At 39.6% G+C, this 21371-nt stretch overlaps 1 protein-coding gene across 6 annotated transcripts in view; it reads left to right on the forward strand.

Annotated features, from left to right (window-relative positions):
• The window catches only part of OSBPL1A (oxysterol binding protein like 1A), a 77631-nt gene that overhangs the window by 6395 nt on the left and 49865 nt on the right, over positions 1–21371 (forward strand). For all 6 annotated transcript variants that reach the window (XM_075744232.1, XM_075744229.1, XM_075744231.1 and 3 more), the window contains exons 3-14: positions 4464–4549; positions 6709–6783; positions 7905–8016; positions 8628–8713; positions 10945–11089; positions 11809–11876; positions 11957–12001; positions 13015–13088; positions 13168–13231; positions 14212–14313; positions 16854–16979; positions 18746–18827. In XM_075744232.1, coding sequence (XP_075600347.1) covers positions 4464–4549; positions 6709–6783; positions 7905–8016; positions 8628–8713; positions 10945–11089; positions 11809–11876; positions 11957–12001; positions 13015–13088; positions 13168–13231; positions 14212–14313; positions 16854–16979; positions 18746–18827 — 1065 coding nt within the window. The remainder of the gene's footprint in view (positions 1–4463; positions 4550–6708; positions 6784–7904; positions 8017–8627; positions 8714–10944; positions 11090–11808; positions 11877–11956; positions 12002–13014; positions 13089–13167; positions 13232–14211; positions 14314–16853; positions 16980–18745; positions 18828–21371) is intronic.

The following is a 21371-nucleotide window of genomic DNA, read 5'->3' on the forward strand; positions in this document are numbered from 1 at the left end:
ATAGTTGTAATGTACATAAAACCTCAGAGTAATTTGCAGAAGCTGGAAGTGTCAACAAGACAAAGAATCAGTACCTCTTTTTGCCTATGTTCATGCTTATGCCAAATTTGGAGCTTTATAATACTAAACAAAACAGACTGTGGTGCCAGAGGATGGTTTGAGGAGGTAAGGAGCCTCCATCAAGGCTGCAGAGAAGATCAAGTCATTTATTTGTGCTCTACTAGGTGTGATTTTAGGCCCATATTTCATTATCATGTACTAGGAGCAGCTACATCTCTTGTCACTTGCAGGAATGATTGGGAAAAATGTATACTTTTTACTATTAGCAGTATACTAGGTTACTTGGGAAAAGAAAGTAAAACTGCCGGTCATCTGCATCTGGGTCTTTGGCCAACATTAAAGTTTTGTACGTGGGTAGCTAGCATAGTTACAGCTAAGCAACTTGCTCACTAAGCATTAAAACTTCAAACTGGGGCTGGATTTGCAAGCTTTCTAGCAATTGTAGACTGTCCTATTTCTTTATTTGTTTAGTACTTTTCTAGTTCTCTTTATTTACATGGGTGTGTTTCTGGTTGTTTCAAAAAAGTGGATGTATATCCCACTCTTTCTACACAGGCTGGTATTTCTTTGTTCAGCATTTAACTGTTAAGCAGCACTGAGAAGATGGTGCTGCAAAGGGAGAAGGGAGAGAGAAACTATGCTTCCTTTCAGCTGTGACAGAGGGAACACCTTGCCCTAAAGAGCAAGGCAGCCTGTTATTTGAACAAGTGCTGTCCCTTTCCCAACTCTAGTTCCTAATCATCAGTTTACTCGTCGTTTTGTTTGACTACTCAGCCATGTCTGTGTTTTACAAATAGTTAATGTGCTCACCTCAGACAAACAAGCTGTAAAATGCAAACCCTTGCTACTTCATCTTCAGGGAGCTAGTTCATAATTTAAAGGGGAACTAGACAGAGCTTGATGGAGCTGAAGTCATCCACGCTCACAAATATGTCCTTTGCAAAGATTCATGACACTGTGTATAGTGCCTAAACAGGTGGAATAAAAGTACCTTGAGATTCATGCAACAGTACCTGTAAATAAGTTGCTGAAATCTCTTGCACTTAGATTTCAGAGGTTCTCAGAAGAACACTGAGATGTGTTTTTAAACATAATCTGAAGTCGAGAAAGCATAATGAAATAATCTGCAGTCCTGTATTATATCAAGCAAACTGGTCTCTGGTCAGCATTCCTGCTCAAAGTCAAGTGTTAGTATTGTGAAAGTCTGCAGCATAGAAGAGACTCAACTAATGAAGGGAAAGATAGATGGTGCTTAGCTGTTATTCTTCCAGTTTAGCAATACATGTCCAGTCAGCTAATAAATGCTTGCTAATGGGAGCTCTAGGAAGCTAGAGGGGAATGTGCTGGTAATAGTTTAGGTTAAACAAAATAATTCTGGACACGGAATCTATACGCAGTGAAATCTCTGCTTTCTAAGTTCCAATTCTTTAAATGCTAGAGGACACAGAAGTGTAACTAAGGTGTTATTTGGGGAATCTGTTCTGGTTGTGTGAAACTTGAGTTGAATCTCTGTTCTTACACAGTCACTCTTTAGAGGCTGTTTCAATCACTGCTGCCATAGTCCACTGGAAATAGTCTAAGACAAATTCAGGCTGAACAGCCTCTGCAGTATAACTACCCCTGCCATTCTGCCTCCTCGCTAGCAAAACCGCTATGTCTTGCTACAAATCCTGATCTGTTAGGTACTACCGGATAGGGATTGCACAACCACATGATTAACTAAAATACAGGCTTTAGACTCTAAGTTACTTTTTGCAACCCTCAATCTTCCTTCTCTTCCCTACAGCCTCTTGTCCTTCTGTCACTACCTTCTGGATAATCAGATACCCCTAGAAGGTCAGGGCACGGGGAATGTCTTCAATGCTGCAGTAGTTCCTTGAGGACTTGCATCTGATGTGGCAATGTCACTTGGCTTGGAGAAAAGTGCTTTTGGAGCAGGCAGGAGGCTGTAATGGAGGTAGTGTAAACTTCCCCCAGAGTGTGCCTTGGGAGATGTAAGTCCAACACATTAATGTGCCTGGATGTCAAAGCCTACCTTCAAGATGTTGTAAAACCTGTCTTGTCTTTCCAAGAGTAAGCTTATATCTGAGGCTGTGCTCTAGATTCGCAAGTGTGAAGTCTGACAAGAGCGATCCCAAACATCCATATTTCAGCCAAAGTGAAGGAACAGAACCTAAATCCAGGCTTCTCCTACTTGTTCTGGTGTGACTGGATTCTAGCCAGTCAGCACTTGCAGATAAGCAAGACTTGCTTGATGAGAATCCAGCCAAATGGTGTGAACTTTCATTTCCAGTTTTCTCAGTTCACTGGTTTCAAAAGAAGGTATCCACGTTAAAACAGCACTAAACCTGGGTTTCATCCAAAACGATCATATTTTCTAAGACTATACTGCATTATTTTCCTTAAATACAAGAAAATAAAATATTTAGGATTTTGCAAAGTAAGAAAGCTGGGAAATAAGAAAACTGGGAAATAAGGTCAGTGGTCAACGGTCTGTTAAGCCAAAATATACATTTGAATGACTGCGCAGTAGCCTGGCAGACTGCAATCAGGAGATGACTACCTAGTTTGTCTCCGTTCTCTAAACAAGTGGTAACACTTGAGACTTATAGTTAATTGGCATGAAAGCAAAGAACTAGGTAGGAGAAGTATTTTTTGCTGTATTTATTTTACTTTCCTATCCTTGCATTCTCATCAGTGTAATGATGTCCTGGTTTAAAATAATAAAAAAAGTGCAAACACTTGTGGTCACTTGAAGAGAAGTAACAAACACCTCAAGAGCTTGAGAAGTAACTGGTCGGCTAACATCAGAAATGCAAACATTCAGAGTGGATGCAGAACAAGGCCGTCTGGCACTTTATTCTGTAAGAAGTACAAATCTGGCCAGGTTCTTGATTTTTTTTTTTAATGACCAGATTCCTTGGCTGCATCACTGTCCTGTCAATGCTGTAACTAATGACTGTCTCAGGCTCGTTGCACTGAATTCAGTGCAGCTCGGACCTCTTTTGTGTTCTTTGAAAGAACCTTCTTCCCTACTAGACTGAGGGATGAATGATGTCCATTTAGTACATTATCCAGCATATGTAGCCCTAGAATTAGTGATCTGCACAGCATTTATCTTCTGTGGTACTTGAGCCCATCAGTCGCTTAGAGCAGGAGCTCTGTTGTAGGCCAGACTGGGATAAGGGTAAGATACTGAATCTGTGGTTGGGACAAGAGAACCAATAACAAAAGAAATAGCCAACAGAGGGCAGAAGTGTTAGCTGGAAACAATTATAAGAAATGGGAAAATATTTCAGCTGTGAACTACATTCTAATGTTAATTTGTAATATGAGAGCAGAAAGAATGATGAACTTGCAAGATCAGCACATCTCTCTTTCCTTATGCTAGTGACTTGTCCCCTCAGGGCAGTCTTAGTTATGCATGTTCCAGACTTCAATGCTTGAGGACACATGTAAAGGGAAAACTTAATAGTGGCAGAAAACCATTTCCAATGCCTCATTTTCATTTTGCTTCCACATACAAAATTATAGCTTTTAAGTGGCACTTAGAATGCTGTGTGTCTGTTGCTTAGCAAAACCAAAGCACAAATCAGCTTTGCTTAGTACAATTGAGCATTGCAATTGGAAACAAACACGAGTTGTTAAATTAGTAATCTCTGATACTTTTAATATCTTGCTTTTTAAGAAGTGATTGTAGGACAGTTACTGAATTTCTTTCATACAGCTAGACCTCCAGAACATGCTTTAAATGCTTTTTAAAGCATAAGCGATAGTTTCTTTTGTATGGTCACTTCTCTGCCTGCTTCCCACTTATGCTTATCATTCTTGCAGAGGCTTGCAGCTGTAGATGGTACGCGAGTTCTGCAGTGCACAAAGATTTGAAATCATGATACGTAGTAAGGCTGTCTATTAAAATTGAGTACAAGCACAAGACAACAAAAACCCTATCATTAGGCCATTCTACCTGTTTTGGTTTGAATCACCTGTTTGTAAGATGGGTTGTCCTACCTCTCATTTGTGTGCAGGACATAAAATCAGATAAACCAAACTCTCTTTTGATAAACAAATCTGTACTTGCATGCGGTATTTTCATAGTGAGTGAAAGTAACTGAAGCTTCTTGCCACTGCTGAAGAGCAAGATATTACATGAAAACAAAAGTTTTATTCTCCATTATTCTAATGACTTTCTTCTTTCAGAAAGATTATGTAGATTTGAATCTAACGTTCTCAAACTGCATCCCAATTTAGTAATTCAGATGATGTGAATAGTATTGATGCTTCTAGCCTCCTTGCTCCTCTGTTACTGTGAAGAATGATCATCCGTGCCAACCTCCAAGCGTGTGCAAAGATCGTTTTTGTATTGTATGACCAAAATGTAATTTACCTGTCTTGTCTTTTAGGCAGGAGTAAATCTAATATGGGTTGGACACCTCTTCACCTTGCATGCTACTTTGGACATGCTGTTGTGGTAGAAGATTTGCTGAAGGTATATTTCTATTTGCTTCCCTGTATAAGGCAGAAAATTCTTTGTTATGCCAGAGGCAGTTTGTATTTATTCAGGTTTTTATGATAGAAGAAAGGTGGCTTTGTAGAGAGGTGAAGCTACTCCTGCAGTTTATCTGCATGTAACATAGAGATAACTAAGCTGATTGTTAAAACTAAGGAATTAAATAGTTGCCATATTAGGATCGGCCTGGTTTACAAGGACCCAAAATAGTGACCCTGGAAGTGTATTCAGTAGTATACAGCTGTTACTCTGAACAGTATTTACAGTTATCAGTACTTAGCTAACTTTCTCCTGGAGTATGTGTGTTTGTCTATGTAATCATCTGAATATAGGAAATGAAGATGTATAGTATATAGGTATGCACTGAAAGCTTCAGTCCTTTTCAAGCTCAGTGGATATCAGTGTATAGTAAGGCATCATCTATTACTAGTAATGCAAGTGCTTCAAGGCCTGATCTTGCTTACTGTAGCATATAAAGTATATCATTTAGGCAATTTCACTTGAGTTGCAGGAAACGCTAAAGTGTTTCAAATGCAAAAGAATCTAGGTTATCTAATCGTATGTTGTGCATAGAACTATGCTCAGAATTCTGTGCAAAGTAACTTGTATGCGTTTCTTTCCAGGCACAGGCTAACATAGTTTGATTCATTATTAACATCTTTGAAATGATGAAACTGTGCTCAAAGCTGACCTATTTGTATCTTCATAGCCACACCTGCACTGCATTTGCAGATATTTCTGGCTGAGTTTATTTTTTTTTTTTTTTTGCCCTCAGCTCTCAGGGTAGCTTCAACCAACCCTAACGTTATTACAGCCTATTCCTGCTTGAAGGGTTTTGCTGCTGATGGCAGGAACAGGCTAAACAGCCTCTAATGCAAAGGTAGCAAATCTAAACTTGAATTGCATTCAGAGTAAAGGCTGCCAGCCATAATCATGACTCAAAAGCAGGAAAAAAAAGTTGAGATTTCTTTGAGAAGTTCTTCTCTACACACCTGCTCAGTAGATAATGCTGTTCTCAATCCAAGAGAGCTTCATAAAGCAAAAGGTAAAGTTTTGTCACTTAATGCATTTATCAACATTTCCGGAGTTGGAAGAGTATATGTAACTTTGCACTTTCTTCTTTACTGATAGGGCTTTTGAAAGGTTATTATTTAAAGAGTAAGTTGAATAATAAAGGAGGCTGTGCACCTCTGAAAGCTAGGCATATATAGGTGTGTCTGCATTCTTGTGCCTAGATTTTGTGGTCAAAGAGCAAGTGAATGAGGTATTGCCAGGGAGAGCGCTCTGGAACTAAATTCAGGTTTATCAGTTAACTTTAGGTAGGCAGCAGTGACCTGGCTAAACTATGTGATCTAAACATATGTGATAGTTAACTATGTCCTGCTGTCTTTCTGATCCTTTGAGAGGTTAGGTAAAGGGACATAGAATAAATGCTTGAGGAAAGGAGGATAGGATTTCTTGGTTTCCTGAAACAGTGCCTGTGCAGTGTGGCAAGTAGTCTTCCTTTCAGACAAAAGGTATGAGATGGAGAAAGTGTGTGACCAAAGGAAGGGAGATTTAAGACAAAGATTGTAGAAGAGAAAAGGGAGGAGAAGAAAGGTTAAGTTTCAGATGGTACTATCTTAATGCTGACACGGAAGTTTTCACATCAAGTGAAAGGGCAGCAATAGGTGTCTAGAGAGAACACCACTTGTTAAATGAGGAGTACCAGGAGGCTGGTGCTACTGTGTGTACATCTGTAATAATATGTGCATGCACGTTATCAAGTACCACTGCAGTTCTTTCAGTAGGTTGTTTGGGGTTTTTTTTCCCAACACCTACCCACCACCACCAAAAAGATAAAACAAACCTCAGACTAACACCATCCCTGCCCCCTGTGTTAAACTTACTTTCCATATACTTTCCTCTCAAAAGAGAGATGCCTGGAAAAAGTGCAGGAGGCTTTGCCTTTTGAAGCAGTTTAGAGAATGCTTGTTATTCATCTTACTTACTTTATCTTCAGTTCCAGAATGATTGTATTATAGTTCTGATCTGATTTGCCGCAAGTGTCCGATCCTCCCCTTCCCTCCAATCAGAGGGAGTAGCTATGTAGTTCTTGCTGGAAGGACATTCAGATGTCTTTTGGTCTTGCTGTTTAGGCTGGTGCGGATGTGAATGTGCTGAATGACATGGGAGATACTCCACTCCATCGTGCAGCTTTCACAGGACGTAAGGTAAACGATGTTGGCTTTTTTTAAGCCTCAATCATAGAACTATTAAAGAAATATTAGCAATAAGATCACTTCAAAAATATGTTTTTACAGTGCCTAAAAATGACTTACTGGTTTTGGTACAGCGTGTTCAAAAGAACTAAGCACACTACCTAGTTGGTATAACTGTCAAAAACAAAAACATGGTACAAATAATTTTTCTTGAAGATGAGAGAAGACTGGTCAGTGGTTTTCCTTGGTATACTTTGTCATATCTTTTTAGCTTTTTGTTGACAAAGATTTTGCTGTCAGAGAAATAGTCGTTATCTTCCACTGTAGCGCTGTGCATCAGTTGTGTAACTCACTGATGTTGTTTCTGTTCTGCGTCTGCTGTGTGTCAGAGAAAATTCTGAAGCGTAGCACTACCTCTAGCTGCAGGTGCTAATTACTATGTGGAAACCAGGGTAAAGATCTCTCGTCTACTGCTAAAGTACAATAGATTAGTTTGTGTTTGTGCTTGGTATGTTTGACACAGTAAAAGGAGTAAGGATTGTTCCTCCTAACTATCTCTATATTTACAAAGAGAGAAACCACATTGTTTTAATCTTAGTGGCTTCTGGAGGGAAAAAATTTAAATTAGGACACACTGGTCCATGTGGTGTCTGGAAGTGCTGTTTCTTTTTAGAAAACTAAAACTAAAGAGCTTTTTATAGGCCTGTAATGTGAGACTAGTTTGTTCCCCATCTGCCACCCATCATTTCCAAACTAGTACTGCCTCTATGAATAACCTCTTGTCCCTTCTGAAGGAGTGACTTAGTCACTTATCTATGACTTATCAAAAGAGTCAGTTGTACTATTTTTATCTGTCAAATTCAGTATTTGCACCAGGTACAACAGCTTTTAAATCAGAGCGGGTCTGTTGAGCTGTAACTAATCTCTTGTTAGTTCCTTCAGCCTGACTGATGTGAGAGAGGTTGTAGTTAGTCTCACTCTTCAATCTCTCTAAAACATCCCTTCCTGTTTTTGTAAGTCAGCAGTGGTGAGAAGCTATTATGCAGCTCATTTTACAGTATGTCAACAGCTGGAAAGCCCGATTGTGGCCTTGCCATAAGAGATAAGCAGTGTTTTTTCAAATTGTTTTCCAGGAGGTTGTGATGTTACTCTTGCAGCATAATGCTGATACGTCTATTGTTAACGGGAGTGGAGAGACTGCAAAAGAAGTTACTCATGATAAAGACATAAGGAATATGTTGGAAGGTAACTTTAATAGGTGGTAGTCTGGGTTTTTTTCAACACTTGTGCATTCTAAAAGCTGGTTTTCTCTTGCAAGTTAGAGGAGCTCAATTGAATTTTCTCTTTAAACTTGGTCATTAGAAATAAAAAAGTTGTTTTGGTTCCTGTCTGCAGTACTGATGTTTGGTTTTTTCCCCCACAGTATGTCTGCAAGTGACTTGGAGAATTAAGTATCATGAATGCCAATAGCATTATTCAAGGATAAAATTTCTGTAGGATGATAGGAAAAGTAGAAGAGAAACTGGAAAATATACAGGAAAGATCTGATGGGGGTGTCACGTAGTTTCTCTGTTTTCCTTTTTACTAGGGAGTGGGGTTGGGTTGTAAGTGTTTAAAAAATAATAATAACATATATATGTGCATGTGTATACACACACATCTCATCAAATATTACATATTTTTGCTGTGATGCAGACTTTTCAGAATAAATATTCCGTTTATACCTGTCCCAAATAATAATACTGGAAACTCTTGTTTCTCTAGGCTTGTTTTGATACAGTTTCTTGAATGCTGTACTTTACATGTACTTGCTACTTTATTGAGACTGACCTTATATTTGGGGTTGTTTTAAATAGCAGTGGAAAGGACACAAGAAAGGAAACTGGAAGAAGAACTCTTAGGAGCAGCAAGAGAGGGGGAAACAGGGAAACTGACTGCCTTGGTAAGAATTCAAGTGCTTATAATTCTTTGTGTCAAGTGGTTCAAGCCATAATACTGATCTAACGACATGTGACATTAGGCCTTGCATTTCAAAGTGCCGTTTTCAAGTCAAGTCATAACAGGTTTCTCTTGGAATCCTCCAGTGAGTAGCTGGACCTGTGATCATTGAATTACAATTTTAAAACTCATGCTGACTTCTGAGGAAGTCCAAAGAACTTTCTCCACTTGCTCTACGGTGTAAACCTTGACTTTCCTACCCTTAGGTTAATAACTCTGTGGAGAACTTGTGTACCTCTTTCCTTATACTTTGTGTACTGATTTTCAGGCCTTTCTGCTTCTATTCTAGCTTTTTTTTTTTAATTAGCAGACTATAATGCTCATGAAACTTTAGCTGCTTAAATCTACTTTTATTGTGAGACCTAACACACCAGAACTTGTTCTCTGCTGCCCTACTTTTGGAACAGAGTGCCACTTACTTGAAAGATAGCCTTTTATTGTTAATTCTCCTTTATCTTGATTATTTTTACCAAAAAAGACTGTACTGTGTATTGTAACACAGTTGTCTGGAAGAGATAATTTAATGGTGCAGTTTCTCTAAACATTCAAATTGGAATTTAGGCCATTTTTTTTTTTCTTTTTCCTGCATGCGCCTGAGCTTTAACTGCTCTTTCTATTGAAGTTTCTTGAAGTCAAATGGTAGTGGTGGCTTTTGTGCTTCTGTCAAAATTCTCACAGGATCACATATGTTTTGCTACTAAAATTTAGACCTTCAATAGCTGAATCTTAACCCAGGCTTTTTAGTCTACTTGAGGCAAACCCAGTGTGTTCTTCCTCTGAGTTCTCAGAAACATACTGTACGCTCACTGAAATGACTGGAGAGCTTTTTATGTCAATGAGTCGATGCATGAAACTTTCTTCAAAATACTGCCTTGTGACAAAGTGTAAGCTGCTGAAAGCACAGGCATGTGGCTTAAAAGATGTGGAGGCAAGAAGTCAGGAGAGGCGGAGATAGGGCAGATGTAGAACAGCTGGTCGGAAAGAGCTGAAACCTAGGAATCCTCAGGAGCTTGGGTATTTGATCACAGTATTAATGAGGTTATACTTCCACAAGCTGTCTCTTTTTGACTTGTGTTCTCTTTTCAGTTGAACTGTAAATAACAGCTGTAGCAGTTCATCCTTTATTTCTGAAGCACATTTAAAGTGGTTACTGTCAATGCTAACTTAAATTGCTGCCATGGGAATTCTGTTATTATGAAGTAATTTCTCTAAGACATCGTATGGCTAAAGCAGAAGGCTTAAATTTGAGTATCTCTAAAATTGTTGTCACGCATTTGTGACTCTAGTCTCCTAAACAGTAACTTGGCCTTTCTATTAAGGCAATGCTATTTGGCTTGGAAGCTTAACTATAATGGCTGATATTGCATAGAATGGTTTGGGTTAGAAAGGACTTTGAAAGATCATCTCGTCCCCCATGTACACATGCAATAGCCATGTATTTCAGTAGAAGTGTAGTGGTATTTTAGGGCAGTTAGTGTCATGCTTAATGACCCTTCTCTTTGGGGTCAGTTTCTCAAAACATTTGTAGTATGTCCAAGTAAAACTTGGGGTTTTTTTTCCTCAGTTACATAGCTGCTCTACTCTAAGTTCCCACAATAGTTAGACTTCAGAATGCAGCAAAGCTGTGTCACAGACTGCCTACACTAGGAGCTTCTAAATGGCCTAGGATAGCTCTGTCACTGAGACTGGCAGGCCTGCCACCCTTCTGTACAAAGTTCTTATGCTCTGAAACAGGGTCGCCACGCAAACTCGTTCTGGATTTAGCACTGGCCTGTGCTAACTTTCAGACTGTGCCTGGGAGTCTTCTAGGGAGAACAGTAGATTTTGGCAGTAGAATCGCACAGGGCTGTTCTGGCAATATAAATGACTGAACTGCAATGCTGGGGAACTCTCTCTGGTACTGTGCAATTGAGCAGGATAGGTGTTTCCATGTTGTGCACTTAAAGGTGGAAGTGGTGTAGCAAGAAAAAAATCTGAGAAGTTCCGTACTCTAGCTAAGCATCTTGCTTGACTGTTGTAGTCCTTGCCCTTATTGTAACTTTAGCTAAATGCCCTCTTGGTTGCTAGATCTACCCTGAACCATCCTAGTTAGGAACAGCTAACTTCTAGAAGAAGGAATGTGGCATCTGGAGGGGAAGACAGATAACTAAGCAAAACTTTGGGTTTTTTTTCCAGTTGAACAAGCCCAAACCACCTGATATCAACTGTACAGATCAGATGGGGAACACACCATTGCATTGTGCAGCATACCGTGCCCATAAGCATTGTGCATTGAAACTTCTGAAAAATGGAGCAGATCCTAAAATAAGAAACAAAAATGGTAAGTTCCAAATGAAAGTACATAAAGCATTAACAGAAGCCAGAAATTTAACAGCTTCTATAAGCTATGTTACTACTCAGTGTTCAGGGATAATCTTACGGTGCTTTACAAGCTTTGTGTCACTAATAAAGGAAGCCCAGCACTGACTAAATTACCAGAGACTTAAGAACTGTAGCAAAATACTTATTGTATATGTTCTTATTTTCCAAGCTTACCTATTTCTAGAAAATTTACTTGCTCTGTCTTAACCATGAAATGCGCCTGGTGTTTGTTTTCTTGATGCTAAATGCTGAACACGGTAACAAAAAAAAAGTGGTAAGATTGAAGATGTAGCCCAAAGTGACTTTTCAGAAGAAGGCTTCTAATGAAAGCAAATCTAGGAAAACTTGACACAGATGTACACACTGTGTACTTGTCATCTGATTAAAGATGCCTCTGCCTTGATATTGTGAACGTTCTGAACTTCTTTTATATAGCTGAAGAGCTAAAACCAAACTTAAGAGCAAAGGCCTCTCTGTGGCTAGAAGAACTCTGAAGGACAGTTCAGAGCCTTTTTAGTCTTCTGCCCCTGAGGAGCTTAAGTTCTCCTATTCCAAGTAAACATAGATGTTTGTGGGGCTAAAGTTTAATGGGTGAACACAGTGTCACAGTGATTACTTTTAAGTACATCTAGGTGTATTTGCATCAAATTCTCATGCCTTGTCTTGGTTACTAAACAGATCAGACACCCCTTGATCTAGCCCAAGGTGCAGAAATGAAACTGATACTGGGAGGTAAAACTGGAAAGGTAGGAACTTTCATATCCATTTAAAATGCCAAGGCTGTCTAGTTGAAGCTATTCCTACATCAGCTTTAATTTCTATGCAGGTTATCAACAAACCCCTGAGACGATATGAAGGTCTCCTATGGAAGGTATGTTTTATTCCTTTTCTAAAACAGCTTAGGAGATCTCCAAGTATGTCAGTGTGTCCTTTTCTGTACTTCAGTGAGAGTTGATGAATGAGGGAACTTTTCAATAATACATTTGTTAAATGACTTGATTTTAATCCAGTATATTGGATAAATTATAGATGGGCTGGCTGGGCGGAACAGATACTAGATTCATGGCACTCTGATCTTAACCTCAGTCCCTAAAATCTCTTCATTTCTTGGTAATTTCTGTGGCAAAGCTTCACTGTGGTAAGGTTTTGTTCCTTGTCTGTGTGGCAGGCAAAATTTTTTGGGTTTGGGGTTTTTTTCTTTTCTGATTAGATGTCTTAATAATCTATGATTAACATTTTGCCACAAGTTCACCACCTTTTGGAAATTTTAAGACTTAGAGGTAAGATGTCAGTCAAATGGTTGTTTAAAGCTTGTTTTGTTCTGATACTCAAGTGAGTGTTTTGCCTTGTTAAAAAAATAAGTTTTCTCAATCTTCTACATGAATGCTTGATTTTTATGTTCCTTAATGAAATCTTTGAAGCTTTCTTCAGCATAAATTTTCCTATGTATTCACTCACAATTGTAATAAAGGATCTGTTTTTAAACCATAACTATGTACTAAAGCTTGTGATAGGTAAAATGTTGTAGTTGGATATCTTGCTGTGGTTTGTTTCTCACTTGATTTTATAAAGTAGAATTGTGTGGTAATCAACAACCCTGGTAATATTAAAAAAATGTAGCATTTAAATATTTCAGTTCTTAATAGCATGCTCAACAAAACTTCTATCTTTAGGTATTTCCAAAAAAAAAAAAAAATAGACTGTAATTGTAAAGTATTCTCAGGTTGCTGTGATCACCAAGATAAGTGAAATCTAAAATGGTTTCCTAATGACCTCCAGTTTTATGTAATAGCCTTCAAGCTACTAAACTTACTGGGAATAGTTACTCTTCAGCTATTAACCTTACCTGGCCCTTTTTTTTTTTTTTTTTTATTATTTCTTTAGAGCTCACGATTTTTTGGTTGGAAACTCTACTGGATAGTTCTAGAACATGGAGTCCTTTCCTGGTATCGGAGACAGTAAGTTCTGTGTTTAAATTTCTGAAAAGCGAGTTAAATAATTCCCATCTTCACTTCATTAAATCTTTTTCTTTCACAGAGCTGATGCAGTGAATAATGATCATCGTCAGGGATGCAAGCATCTAACACAAGCTGTCTGCACGGTAGGAAGTGAAATGACTTGTAACTACTGTTTTGGGTGGGGGTTTTTTATGTGATGGTGTTCTGTACCTAGACAATGAGAACTTCAGCTAGGTTGGTAAGCATGCCTTTGTTATAAAAAAGGGAAAAAGTCTGTGCTCTTGCAAGAAACACTGGTTCTTGTTAAGCAAAGTATTCTTATATGTAAAGTGGCCATAAAGCTCCTTCGCTTCCTTCCAAAGTCTTGAAGATTTAAACAGACATAATGCTTCCTAAAAGCATGCCACTTCAATTGTGCAAAACAACTGTTTGGAGCATGTGATACAGACTAGCAAAGCTCTAGTTCCTCCTGTGGCTGTGAGTGGCTGCTTGTGACTGATTGTGTAACTTAAGTTGATCTCAGTTGGAGAACTGATCAATGCTGAAGGTGGCTTTTGGAAACTTTCCTTAAATTCAGTTATGCTTGTGGGAATCTATTTTGGAAGGGATGAACAGAAAACAGAGGGAAAACAGGCCAGATGTTGTTTATAATACATAGGAAGATTAAGTGTTTAAGGAAAATGCATTTAGGTTCATTTCAATACTTTTTATTCTATTACTGACCTGTCATATTTCTATAGATGGGCACCACAAGTTCTGTTTTAACTACAATTATGTATATTCTTACTATATGAATAGTGACTTCTATATCTATAAATTCCTTAATATTGGTGGTCTTGCACCACTACTGAGATTTTGTCTGAAACAAGTGGTACCAATACATGTAAGTATAATATTTGGATATAAAGAACCTCTATATTCTCATTCATGATGTAAAGTGCAAGACAGCGCACTTTGCAAAACTGTTCTGACTAAGCCTTTTGTAAACTCTAGTTGTTTCGTATCAAAACTGAGGCAAAAACTTCAGTTAAGAGTAATTCTCTACCTTGCTTACTCTCAACAATTTTGTCTTTTTCTTACTGATTCATTATACTAATTTTGTCTTTTCTCCACATTGCTTTAGGTAAAATCTACAGACACTTGCTTCTTTTCTGTCAGATGTTTTGATGACACTGTTCATCGTTTCAAGATTCCTAAAAATAGCCTTCCCTCTCAAACTAGAGAGGTAATAATGACTCTTTATCAAAAACTTTAAAATGCATTAGTAGTGAGTTCAGTATCTTGATTTATCAAGACTTGGTAACATAAGTGCATATATTGAATCTTTTAGCATGACTGTAGACTAAATAACAAAAAATGGACAGATTATCATTCTCTTTAAAATTAGCGCCACCTTGTTTCCAGCTCTGTGTGTATTATGCCCTGTAGTTTCACTTCCTCTTTTTCTCTAACTTCTCCATGTGGTACATTTCTATTGCAACTTCCTTCCTTCTGTTGTACTTTCTTTCATAGTTCGTTATCCTGAGCAAAAGAATGTTTAATAGTACATTCGACTTTTAGCCATTTTTTAAGATGACCTAATAAATTATATCTTCTTAAAAGGTGGGTCTGAAACAAGGGAATAGCCCTTTTTTTTTTTTTTTTTTTTTTTTAGGCTAATGGTAGTGTAGTTACTACTGTACTTCTATAGGTGTACTAAATAGAGATGAAGTAGGGGTGGAGGCAACTGGAGTGCTATGTCCAGTTCTGGGTTCCCCACTGTGAGGGAGATGTGGACATACTGAAGAGAGTCCAACAAAGGGCCACCAAGATGATTAAGGGGACCAGAGCATCTCTAATACTAATACTTGACTTTAGCAAGGCTTTTGGTACTGTCTCTCATAACATCCTTGTTAGCAAGCTTAGGAGCATGGGTTGGATGAGGGGTCAGTGAGGTGGGCAGAGAACTGGCTGAATGGCAGAGCCCAGAGGGTTGTGATAAGCAGCATGGAGTCTAGTTGGAGACCTGTATTTAGCGGTGTGCCCCAAGGGACAGTGCTTGGTCCAGTCCTAGTCAGCATATTCATCAGTGACCTGGATGAGGAGACAATGACAAATTCGCTGATGATACTAAGCTGGGAGGAGTGGCCGACACACCGGAAGGCTGCACTGCCATTCAGCGAGACCTGGACTGACTAGAGAACCAAGCAAAGAAGAACCATACAAAATTCAATAAGGGCAAGTGTAGGGTCCCGCATGTAGGGAAGCACAACCCCAAGCACCAGTACAGGTTAGGGGTTGACCTGCTGGGAAGCAGCACTGCAGAGAAGGACCTGGGAGTCCTGCTGGGCAGCAAGCTCTCCATGAGCCAGCAGTGTGCTCTTGTGGCCAAGGCAGCCAATGGTATCCTGGGGTGCGTTAAGAAGACCGTGGCCAGCAGATTGAGGGAGGTTATCCTCCCCCTTTGCTCTGCCCTGGCAAGGCCACATCTGGAGGACTGTGTCCAGTTTTGGGCTCCCCAGTTCATGAAAGGCAGGGAGCTACTGGAGAGAGTCCAGCGGAGGGCTGCAAGGATGATTAGGGGGCTGGAGCATCTCTTTTAGGAGGAGAGGCTGAGAGAGCTGGGTCTGTTTAGCCTGGAGAAGAGAAGACTGGGAGGGGATCTGATCAATACTTAGAAATATCTAAAGGGTGGGTGTCAAGAGGATGGGGCCAGACTCTTCCCAGTGGTGCCCAGCAACAGGACAAGGGGCAACAGGCCCAAACTGGAACACAGGAAGTTCCATCTGAACATGAGGAAAAAGTTCTTCACTGTGAGGGTGACAGAGCACTGGAACAGGCTGCCCAGGGAGGCTGTGGAGTCTCCTTCTCTGGAGATCTTCAACACCTGCCTGGATGCCATCCTGTGCAACCTGTTCTAGGTGATCCTGCTTTAGCCGGGGGGTTGGACTAGGTGATCTCCAGAGGTCCCTTCCAACCCCTACCAATGTGTAAATCTGTGAAAGGCTGAGAGGTGGGACTGCTCAGCCTGGAGAAGAGAAGGGTCAGGGGGATCTTGTCAAAATATAAATACCTAGAGGGAGGGTGCAAAGAGGACAGAGCTAGGCTCTTCTCAGTGGTGCCTGGTGACAGGACCAGAGGCAATGGGCACAAACTGAAACACAGGAGGTTCCCTCTGAACATAAGAAAAAATGTGAGGGTGACCGAGCACTGGCACAGGTTGCCAAGAACGGTTGTGGAGTCACCAAAACCGTGACACAGGGCACAGTGCTGTGCAACCAGGTGACCCTGCCTGAGCAGTGGGTGTGAACTAGAGGACATCCAGAGGTCCCTTCCAACCTCAGCCACTCTGTGATTCTAACAACAGGAAAAGAATCTACCTCTTGTGATAGTGCTTGAGGTTTTGTACACAGTTTGTCATGCATTAAGAAGGCAGACTTTGTTATTGGGACCTTGCTGTCTGAACAGAAACCCAAAGATGCAAAATACATTCCCTACAGTCTTTTCTTAGTTGATGTGACTTTTTTGTGACCTTCGATAGACTGAGGTGTGGGTGGCATTTGTCTTTAAAGTTTAAGTCTTGGATAGCACTCTCAGACCACAGGCTATCTCATCTTGAATGCTTGTTACAACTCTAAAAATCTATTTTCTGCTCATTAGGTGTCTCATTTTACTAATGAAAATTTTATCCACCTAAATAGAAAATTTTAATTTGTTGTTTTGCATGTATTCTGTTACCTTCTGGGGATGACCTTTGAAACGTGTATTAACTTGTTTTCCATTCAGAGTTGGCTGGAAGCAATAGAAGACCACTCTGCATATAGCACTCATTACTGCACACAGGAACAGTTGAGTAGTGATGATGAGGAAGATGATACAGTATCTGTTACAGACCTACAGGATACTCTGAAAGTATGTACTGAGTACTTATTTGGCTCATGCATCTAGGCAATTGCAAAGTAGTACTGTTTTGCATTGAAATACTTCAGTGTACTCTTGCCTAAAAGTAATGATTCTTTCCATGGATGCATAAATGCTGCTTTTTTTTGCACTGCTTACTGTCATGTATTCCTGTTTGGACTGCATGCGTAAAACGACATGTTTATCATAGCTATAGGGTTGTGGTTTTCATTTTTTAGCAGCACTACTGCAAGGCAGAAAGTTGCTTGAGACTTTCAGCCAGGAGAGGGAGCTTTGTGTACTTGGTGACACCAAGGCTGGAGGATAACAAAGCTAACCTTCAGCAAGCTCTACCTTTATTAAATAGGCAATGAAATGGCTTAGAAATGATCCTTTAACACTTAAGGTCACACTAGATGTGTTGTACAGTGATTGTTCAGACCTGCGATGGAAATGAGTCGTCTTTGATAATTCTAGCATTCAGCCTGTGATTCTTGCTTTTTGCCATACATATACTTCTGTCGTGGTTTTACCCCAGCCGGCAGCTGAGCACTACGCAGCCACTCATTCACTCCCTCCCCATCGGGATGGGGGAGAGAATTGGAAAAGTTAAAGTGAGAAAACTCATGGGTTGAGATAAAGACAGTTTAACAGGTAAAGCAAAAGCCGTGCGCACAAGCAAAGCAAAGCAAGGAATTCATTCACCACTTCCCATGGACAGGCAGGTGTTCAGCCATCTCCAGGAAAGCAGGGCTCTGTCACACGTAACGGTCACTAGGGAAGACAAACACCATCGCTCCGAATGCTGCCGCCCCTCTCTCTTCCCCCAAGCTCCTTATAAACTGAGCATGACGTCATATAGTATGGAATATCCCTTTGGTCAGTTGGGGTCAGCTGTCCTGTCTGTGTCTCCTCCCAACTTCTTGTGCACCCCCAGCCATCCCACTGGCAGGGCAGTGCAAGAAGCAGAAAAGGCCTTGGCCCCGTGCAAACACTGCTCAACAATAGGTCCATAGAACAAAAACATCTCTACATTATCAAGGCTGTCTCCAGCACAAATCCAAAACATATCCCCACACTAGCTACTATGAAGAAAATCAATCCTCTCAGCTGAAACCAGGACAACTTGTAAAACCTTTTACTTTAAGGGAAAGTTGACACTGCAACGCAAAAATCTTCATGTGACTCAGCTCTAGGTGGCTTGTCCCATACCTTTTGGTACAAGAACTCAAGGTAGAACATGGCAGAACAGAGATGGGAGAATAACTGATGCTGGCAGTTCCCAGCAGCCTACAGAAGAAGATGGTATTATCTGATAACTGTCTCCAAGTTTGGAATAAGATGTCCAGGCTTGGAATATGATCTTTGGATGGGTTCCTGCATGTCACTGTACTTGCCATACATCAGTTAACCTATGCATTTGTTTATTTTGGCCTTAGGTTTTCAAAGAACAAGCAATGGCTTTTACAGGTTTTCAAACTTTTTATAAAAAAAGAGAGGGAATGCAAAAGCAGTACATGCAACATAACTTTGGGGTTTAGTTTGCTATGCTAATTTAAACAAGTCGGTCAGCCATGTAATGTGCATGAATCTTCTGTTTGCTTGTGTGTCTTTGAAGGTACTTCAAGTAATTTCTTTCCGTTCAACTGTAGTGGTCTCCGTCACTGGGAGTCTTTAATGCTCTCCAAATTTAAAGATTTCAGTATAGTTAAGAGAATAAGCATATACTTTTCTTAGAACAAGGTAGTTCTGAACTAGCTATCCTTGCTGTCTTTCAGAAAGCACAAGCATGCCAACAAAGACTCAGTAAAGAGATTTCAGACTTTCTTGCAATGGTTAAATCTTTGGATGCTACAAAAGGTAAAACTTACTCTTCTAAAGTGCAGTTTGTTACCAGGCAACTAATCTTTTCTTTTAAGCAGCACATGCTTTAATTTCACTGAAATTAAATTTTCAGGAGCTTGAAAATATAGGACTGTTTTCCTTATTGAAAAAGATTCAAATAAAGTAACATTATAATAATTGGTAAGAACTAAGATTTCAGATTTGGAGAAACAACTGAGTGCATTGAAAGAAATTTTATTAGTGGCTGTAAATGTAGCGAAACAGCTTTTAGATACAGCGCTTACTGAATAGTATCATAGGAATAATATGTAGGGTTTCACTTCCACGGTTTTAAAAAAATCTGTAGTTGGTAGCTTATTGCAGAGCATAAGTGTCCCCTGACAGGTACCAAAAGCTAGCTGTCTGGCTTTCCCCTCAAAAAAACCTTGTCTTGTAGTGAATAGAAACACAATGAAAGCTGAGGCACAATAAACAAGATATGACTTGAAACCACAAAACTATTCAGAGGACTGCAGGCACGGTGTGATGGGATATATTCCACAGACTTCTGCCATGAGTTTTATGGCAGGTTTGAACTCCTCAGGCTTTATTTTAAATAGTAACTCTTAAATTAACATGTATCAGGATTTTTGCAGCGTAACTGCTAAAAAACAGCACAGACATCAAGCTGTTAGAGATTAGAACTTGTTTCATTTAATGCCTCAAACATGTACAAAAGTTGCTTGTGTATTAAACACACAAAGGAGTTCTGTAAGAGCATTTAACTGTTGCTCCTTTGCATCTCAGTCCTAGTTACATATTGTGACTGAAATTTAGAAGCTTAAACTAGAGAACAAGTTGTTTATCTGTACAAATCTGTAATAGAACATGAGTTTTGGGAGGAAAAAAGTTCTCCCTCTTCCATCCCCGTGCTTTCCCAAAAGGAGTCTGAAATACAACTTTTTCTGCATATGCTACTGGGGTAAGTTACTGTGTGATGTTCACCTATCCTGCACTAACTGAATTTTTACTGAATTTTTATTTCATAAAGAAAAGTAAGGTTTCATAATACATAAGAGTGTTTTATTGGGAAGTCTTTACAATTATACAATAAAACTGTTTTTTTTTAACAAAAAGCAGTTTCAAAATTAGTACGAGGGATAAATTCTCTTACTAGGTGGAGGGGCAGTTTCTCTTACCCCATATTGCTTACCTGAAGAACTAATGAGGACATCTTTTCTTTTTTTTTTTTTTTAAATATACAACTTGAGTAACCAAAACCCTTAGTAAAGCAAAACCAGATACTATCTTTTTCCTAGAAGCTGCTAGTCTTGGCCAATAGCAGTAGTAAGTTCCTTTTTTCCTGCCAATGAACATTTGTAACTTGATGGGTGAGTGAATTGTTTCCAGGTTCACGTGTAACCTCTGTAGGTCTCAACAGAGAACTGCTGCAGCTCTCCAGTTCTCGCATTGGGTTGATGTGGTATCTTGAAATAGTCGAGTAGTCGAGTCCTCTGGCTCCAGAAGAATGCAAATTTCTGAATTAGAAGTTCCACATGGAAGGACACTTAAAAGCTTTTGAGTAATATAAGAATGGCTATTTTGGGACCTGGTATGTTTGAGATTTATGCATGTTACTTATTACAAATAAAGCTGTGTCCTGCTCCTGTAATGAATGTGCTACCCCTCCTTCTAGAGGTCCTAGTTGTTCTTGATAGCTGCTGTAAGTAGAGGCTCCTACTTCCAGTCAGTAGTGAGCTTTGGTATCAAAGACAACAATTAGTGTGTGGATATGTACCATATCTTGTGTCCTGCACAAGCAGTATAAGTAGCAAAATAAATTCAAGAACTGTCACTGCTGGACCTCTTAATCTATTGGTCTGACATCAACTTGAAGCACCTGTATTTCTAAATGGTGTCAACTGCTCCTGGAGTCTGTGGCTGCTAAATGAACACTTAGTTTAATTGCAACAAGTATGCTTCCTGAGAGAATGGCTTGCTTGACTTCTGCGGAATTGCTGCACATCACAAAACTTCAAAGATGAACTCAAATAACTTCTACCAGCTGATGGGGTTGTTGTAGTTTCCTGCTGGTTCTAGACATGTAGTCCCTTCTATAAATGGTCATAGAAGTTAGGATGTGGGGTTGCATTGCTCTCCAAGCTGTACTACTTATCCATAAGATGAGTCCATGAAAATAAGACGTCATTCCTCTTTTATTGATCAGTGTCCTTGTAACTCCCCATCTGTTTTTCAAATCAAAATCTCCAGCTGCACTGTGGTAAGCTGCTTCTCTTCTATATACCATGGCAGAAGGCAAAAAAAAGCTACACTTCTCACTTTATATTAAACCAGTGCACTATCCTTTGTATTTGAATTCTGTCACCTGGCAACTCTGAGGCTTTTAGATCTAGAAAGGGGGTAAAAGGAGATTGTTGATGGTTGCTTTTCCAGTGTCTTGCTGCCATAGCTTACTGCCTCTGCTTTCTAAGTCATGCTGAAAGAGAAACTCAATCCAATCATGTGCCATTTATACCAGTACTAGGGACAGGATGCAAAAGAAAGAACTTACGCTCCTTC

Source organism: Balearica regulorum, chromosome 2 (assembly GCF_011004875.1).
Source record: "Balearica regulorum gibbericeps isolate bBalReg1 chromosome 2, bBalReg1.pri, whole genome shotgun sequence".
NCBI lineage: Eukaryota > Metazoa > Chordata > Aves > Gruiformes > Gruidae > Balearica > Balearica regulorum.